The sequence below is a fragment of the Lethenteron reissneri genome, chromosome 71, assembly GCF_015708825.2.
Source record: "Lethenteron reissneri isolate LAM-NWPU_2019-01 chromosome 71, ASM1570882v1, whole genome shotgun sequence".
NCBI classification, from domain to species: domain Eukaryota; kingdom Metazoa; phylum Chordata; class Hyperoartia; order Petromyzontiformes; family Petromyzontidae; genus Lethenteron; species Lethenteron reissneri.
Genome location: NC_083849.1, coordinates 4,334,720 through 4,341,584, shown reverse-complemented (window position 1 = coordinate 4,341,584; position 6,865 = coordinate 4,334,720). Strand labels below are relative to the sequence as shown.

Genomic DNA, 6,865 nt, shown 5'->3' with positions numbered 1-6,865 from the left:
ATGAACGTGTGGGCGAACGACCTCCCGTTCTCCACTCCCCCGGTCTCGAAACGGCGAAGGCCTCCTCCGAGCCACAGCAGGCTGAGGTCCGATGACCGTGGCGGGCCGGTGCCCCGTTCCCCGCCGATGCGCAGACGACCGTCGGCTTGCGCTTGAGGACTTCGTAAGCGTGAATACTTGTGGCAATCCCCAGGGAGCAGATGTCCATTTCGTCCGCCGTATTGATGGGAACTCCCAAGTCGTGAGCCAACGCCAGCAGCTGCTCCGTCACCATGGCGTCCTTCCCCTCCTTGTCCATGCGGGGAAAAGCTGAGTCCGCCAGGGCGAGCAGCGCCGTGCGATAGGCGAGCGTTGTTTCTCCAACCACCTTTGGCCGATCGTAGAAATGGTGGTGACAGGTCGAGGGTGGCCCGAACACCTTAGCCATCAGGTGTAGCGCGGCCTGGAGCGTTGAGCGGGACGACCTCGGGGCAGATGTGAAGGCTGCAAGCGCGTCGTCGTCGAGCATCGCTGGCAGCGCGCGCAGGGCAGTGGTGTCGGACCACCCCGACATTTCTTGATGTGCGAGGAACCTTCGCTGGAAGGCTCCCCAGTCGCCCCCGTCTGCCTTGAACGCCGATAGCGCGGGCAATCGTTGCTGGAGGACTCGGTCGTCGTCGTCGTCGGAACGATTTTCCCGCGCGCCGCTGTGGTTGCAGAAAATGTCGGCTCCGTCTGCAGGCGCATAATGGAGAGCTCCTGCGCGCGCCGATGACGCGGGCTGCGCTGTGTGGAGATCTCTGGCCACGTGGTGTCCGCGCTTCCCGCCAATTGGTGGCGGACCCTCAAAAATGGCGCCAACTTCAAAACTTTTGGCGCGAAGCGCCTTCTGGCGGGATCCCTCCAGCCGCGCTCCCTCCTCCAACCCCGCAGCCGTCCCTCCGCCCGCTGGAACGGAGATTTCCGCCAAAATCGCAGCGGCGGCGAGCAGCAACTCCGCCAGGCGGGAGTGTGCGTCCTGTAGGCTGGTGTCGGAGGCAAGCGGAGCATCGGCCATCGCCGCGAAGTGCTGCATCGGCGGCAACTCCTCGTCCTCTCCTCCCGAGGTTGGTGTCTCCGGTACGCCGTCGTCCCCGATCTTGCTCGTGGGTACGGGTAGTCTTCCTTGTGTCCATTCTTCTTGAAGACAGGTTTACTTCTGACGCCAGTTGTAAAGTAGTAACTCGGCGGGAGACGACTTCACGGGTAGCACACTCTTTTATTTCACCAACTTATAGTTACAGGTGACTAACACCCACTTAGTTAACGGGTGACTAACACCACTCAGCTACACGGGTGACTAACACCCACTTAGCTACTCGGGTGACTAACACCCACTCAGCTACATTGACACGGGCTCTTACGCCCCGTAGCCTTCCGGAACACACCCGGCCGGGGTGTCCGTCTCGGCTCTGGGTACCACCTTCCCGACCCACACGGGCGTCGGACTACGGGTCCCCCAGTCTCGGCTCCGAGCCACACAGGGCCCCGGTCCTGACAAGGACGGCGGGACTAGGGGTCTCGGGCCACTACCTCCTCCACTCCGTCTTCGGTCTTCAACTGGTTAACAACAACCTCGAGTGCTCTCGCGCGTCCCCCTTTATGCACCTCCTGCGGACGTCGCTGAGAGCACCCATCCTATTTGACCAATCACTGCGCGCTGGCTACGATCCTCTTTTCCCACTTGTGTCAGCGCGCCTTACCACCGGCGCGCGCGTCCATACCACGCCCACATCGCGTGCCCAACCCCGCGCCCCGTGATCCATCACTGTCGGCGCACGTCAACACCACCACTACACATACACACGACACTACACACCTGCACTATACACTACACCACCATACTAAATTGACAACTCATTTCTTTAGAACTGCTTTTTTCTGTAGAGTTGTATGCCCTTCCCCCCCACACCTCCGTAAGCCACGGTTTGGCTGCGTACGGTGTGAATAAAAGGTTCAGACACGTTGCGTACGCACGCAGACACACGTACCTTTGTGCGGAACATGAGGTCGGACTGGTAAACAATCTGACTGCACGACAACCCGTCGTCATCGCCCTGGTTGTGTTTTAATCTTTCTTTGGCTAAGGGGGGAGGGGGGGAGACGAACAACAGAAATCCATAATACAGTTTTTTGGGCTAGATCTCGTAAATATATATAAGTGACCGCGATCAAAGCCAAGGAAAAAAAAACCTGCATTATGGATGATATTGTCGCGAAAGTCCTACGCGTTAAATTGAACAACGGAATTAATCGACGACGACGTGAACACTCGACACGGGGACCTCGTGAACACGGAGCAATCACTGAGCGTTGTTGCGCACAATGTAGAGACAACGTTCAATGGCAGCTCAGTGGAATTCTGCACAGCAAAGTAACATCATTAGCGAGATGCAGCATCTGCAACATGAGGTCGCCCTCGTCACACGAGCACATAAAGTGGAACCATAGAACACACAAACTCCACTCACATCACATCTGTAGAACAGGGGTAGAACACACAAACTCCACTCACTCTGTAGAACAGGGCTAGAACACACAAACTCCACTCACTCACTCTGTAGAACAGGGGTAGATCACACAAACTCCACTCACTCACTCTGTAGAACAGGGTAGAACACACAAACTCCACTCACTCTGTAGAACAGGGGTAGAACAACGCAAACTCCACTCACTCACATCTGTAGAACAGGGGTAGAACACACAAACTCCACTCACTCACCTCTGCAAAAACAGGGGTAGAACACACAAATTCCACTCACTCACTCTGTAGAACAGGGGTAGAACACACAAACTCCACTCACTCACTCTGTAGAACAGGGATAGAACACACAAACTCCACTCACTCTCTCTGCAGAACAGGGTAGAACACACAAACTCCACTCACTCTCTCTGCAGAACAGGAGTAGAACACACAAACTCCACTCACTCTGTATAACAGGGGTAGAACACACAAACTCCACTCACTCACCTCTGCAGAACAGGGGTAGAACACACAAACTCCACTCACTCTCTCTGTAGAACAGAAGTAGAACACACAAACTCCACTCACTCTGTATAACAGGGGTAGAACACACAAACTCCACTCACTCACTCTGTAGAACAGGGTAGAACACACAAACTCCACTCACTCTCTCTGCAGAACAGGAGTAGAACACACAAACTCCACTCACTCTGTATAACAGGGGTAGAACACACAAACTCCACTCACTCTGTATAACAGGGGTAGAACACACAAACTCCACTCACTCACTCTGCAGAACAGCGGTAGAACACACAAACTCCACTCACTTCACTCTGCAGAACAGCGGTAGTACACACAAACTCCACTCACTCACTCTGTATAACAGGGTAGAACACAAACTCCACTCACTCTCCTGTAGAACAGGAGTAGATCACACAAACTCCACTCACTCTGTAGAACAGCGGTAGAACACACAAACTCCACTCACTCACTCTGTAGAACAGGGGTAGAACACACAAACTCCACTCACTCACTCTGCAGAACAGCGGTAGAACACACAAACTCCACTCACTCTCTCTGTAGAACAGGAGTAGATCACACAAACTCCACTCACTCACTCTGTAGAACAGGGGTAGAACACACAAACTCCACTCACTCACTCTGTAGAACAGGGGTAGAACACACAAACTCCACTCACTCTCTCTGTAGAACAGGAGTAGATCACACAAACTCCACTCACTCTGTATAACAGGGGTAGAACACACAAACTCCACTCACTCACTCTGCAGAACAGCGGTAGATCACACAAACTCCACTCACTCTCTCTGCAGAACAGGGGTAGAACACAAACTCCACATGCTCTCAGCATCAAGACCGTCATGCCGGTTATTGTTGTTGTTGTCCTGGTTGTTGTTTTCTTTACCAGTGTGCCAGGCGCACGGCGTCCACCTCGTGCTGGTAGCTGGCGCTAGAGGTGACTTTGTGGAACACCTGGATGGGGTCCATGGAGTGGCCGCCCCACACCTTGGAGCCCAGCCGGTCGAGCAACAGCATGAGGCACTGCAGCGCCGGCCAGAACGCGCTGATGTTGCTCGCAGTACCATCTTCACATCCGCGGTGGCCGTGGTGGCGACAACAGCAGCAGCAGCAGCAGCAACAGCAGCAGCAGCGGAAGCAACAGCAGCAGCAGCAGCGGGAGCAACAGCAGCAGCAACAGCAGCAGCAACAGCAGCAGCAACAGCAGCAGAAGCAACAGCAGCAGCAACAGCAACAACAACAGCAGCATTAACAGCAGTGACAGCAGCAACAGCAGCAACAGCAGCAGCAGCAGGGTCGTGAGCAAGCTCCTCCACAACGCCGCTCGTCGTCGCTTGAAGCCACACGCCCAAGCACAACCCTGGACCAGTGCGCTCTTGTAAACCTTGGGACGACGCGAGTTCACCAAGCCCCCAAACGGAGTTCAAGACAACTCAAAACACCTCCTAACACGGAGGCACGGAGGAGTTAGCAGCAGCGCCTTTGAAGGCCGGCACGGCACTTGAGGGTAAGGTGGGTTTCCCAGCACCATGCCCGGCTCCCAGATGCAAAGACACAGACAGACAGAAACACAGACAGACACACGGACAGACAGACACACAGACAGACAGAAACACAGACAGACAGAAACACAGACAGACACACGGACAGACACACACACAGACACACAAACACACACACAGACATGAGAGAGAGAGAATTCCAGCATGTAGTGAAGTCGTCTCACCGGTGGGAGACATTTCTAGCGTGTGCATGATGGCCTGCACCAGGTCGGCCTTGCGGTCCACTCCCAGCAGCAAACTCTCCATGGCCTGCTCCTCCAGGAGACTCAGCAACATGCACACACCTGGAAACAACAACAACACACCTTAGGCCAACAGCAGCAACACTTGGGTAGAGAACAACAACAACACCATGGGTGCCACAAAACCGCCGTGGCCCCCTCTGCGCGGTGGGCAGCGGGGTGAGACGTTACCCAGCCAGTAGCTCTTGTGGTTGGTCGGGTCGAAGAGATGGCGCGGCAGCAGCATCAGCGCCAGCGACGAGTTTCCGCCGCCGCCGCCGTCTACTTCGGCGGCGGCCTCCAGGGCGGCGCTGTAGAGGTCGGGGTTGATGAACGGGTTGATGTCGACCACGCGCAGTAGGCAGCCGATCACCTCCGCCAGGTCGTAGTAGTCGTCCCGGCTGATGCGCCCCATTTCACGCGCCGTCAGCAGAGCCCACTTGCGCACCTGGCGGTGGTGGCGGTGTGTCCGCGTGTGTGACAGCGTGTGTGTCGGCACAATAGGGGGCACAGGTGGTGCATCAGCCAGTCATCTCGGTCATCTCAGTCAGTCGACCCGTGGCACCTGGGTCTGCCCCGTGAGCTCCTGCCAGCGGGCGTTCGACACCTCACGTGGCCTCAAGGTGCACATGGCCTGGCACAAGCGTCGTGGTGACGTCACCGCCACTTAGTGGTGAATGGCGGTTGTTGCTGTATGTGTGTGTGTAACAGAATGTCCGTGTGTGTGACAGTATGTCCGTGTGTGCGTGTGGCGGTGTGTCTGTGTGTCCGTGTGTGCGTGGCGTTGCGGTGGCAGTGGTGGTCGTGATGGTGGCAATGGTGGCGATGGTGGCAGTGGTGGTAGTGATGGCACTGGTGATGGTGACAATGGTGATGGCGAAGATTGGGGTGGTGGTGGTAGTGATGTGGGGAGTGTTTGTGCAGTGGTTAGCACGCTGCGCTACGAACTCGGCCACCCGAGTTCGATTCCCGCTTACGGCCAACACCAGTGACGATTATCTGAACCGATCCTGGGCCTCCTCTAGGTCAACTCAGCCTCAAATGAGTACCTGGTATGGTGTGTAGTAAACGTCACCACTGGAGAGACAAAGGTGGCCCCTAGCGTGGCGCTGGTCACCCACCCCCTCATGTCCCGTGCCGTTCTTCATAGGTGCTTGCTAGGAGCACTTGCCCCAATAGTCTGTTAAGGCTATACAGGGGGATCTTTGTCTTTGAGCGATCCCCACTCACCCAGAAGGGACCAGGATTCAATTCCCGATCAGGGAGCATTTCTGCGTGGAGTTTTGCCTCTTCTACCTCCGTTCTATAAAAGGACAGTAAAACCTTGGATTGCGAGTAACTTGGTCTGCAAGACGAGCAAATAAAAAAAAATGTACTTGATAAATGAGCGAGGTCTTGCAATACGAGTAGTATGTAGACGCTTTGTCTGCCGAGCGTCACGTGATCACAACTGAGCCGATGGTTCTTCTCTCTCTCTCGCTGCAGGATTGTGGGTAATCTTCTCCCATGCTCGGTCTCAGTCGGCGTGCCTCACTCGTATAAATAGTGAACTATTTGTCTTTTGTCAACATGACATTTTTTACTGATTGGCCGTGTGGGGTGGTGGAGGGTTACGACACATTTATAAATAACGTGATCTAACCCAAAAATCTTTATTATTGATATTTTACCAGGTAAAGTCCTACTGCTCTGTGCAGCTTCTTTTTTAGAAGCCCTCAACCTAACTATCACAAACGATAGCAGCTCAACAAACTGGCAGCTTATCATCATCATGACAACGTGGAAATGCAAAGCAGCAGCCGAAAAGTCGTAATCCGCACGACGTCGATTCTAAATGCGGATTTGTTGAAACAATTGAACACGTAACGCTATCGCGACCAATATTATCGACCAATTCGAGTACTGGGTTTACTCTGCAACACACAACTGGTTAGTGCTGTACTAGTGTAGTGGTGATACGCGCTGGGGTAGAGATTGTGTGCCAGCGCGTAGTGATTGGCTGTGTGTGTTGGTGACGCGCGCTGACGGTGAAGGATCAGGGGTCAGCGTGGGGTCGGGGGTTA

The 6,865-nt window shown here is 54.7% G+C and overlaps 1 protein-coding gene across 1 annotated transcript in view; it reads right to left on the bottom strand.

The window, feature by feature from the left end:
- Positions 1 to 3,901: 3,901 nt before the first annotated feature.
- LOC133361215 (probable helicase senataxin) overlaps positions 3,902 to 6,865 on the bottom strand; it is a 31,439-nt gene continuing 28,475 nt past the window's right edge. Inside the window, exons 6-8 of the mRNA XM_061580098.1 lie at positions 4,995 to 5,250; positions 4,746 to 4,865; positions 3,902 to 4,086 (exon numbers count right to left, since the gene is read on the bottom strand). Of these exons, the coding sequence (XP_061436082.1) occupies positions 3,902 to 4,086; positions 4,746 to 4,865; positions 4,995 to 5,250 (561 nt within the window). The remainder of the gene's footprint in view (positions 4,087 to 4,745; positions 4,866 to 4,994; positions 5,251 to 6,865) is intronic.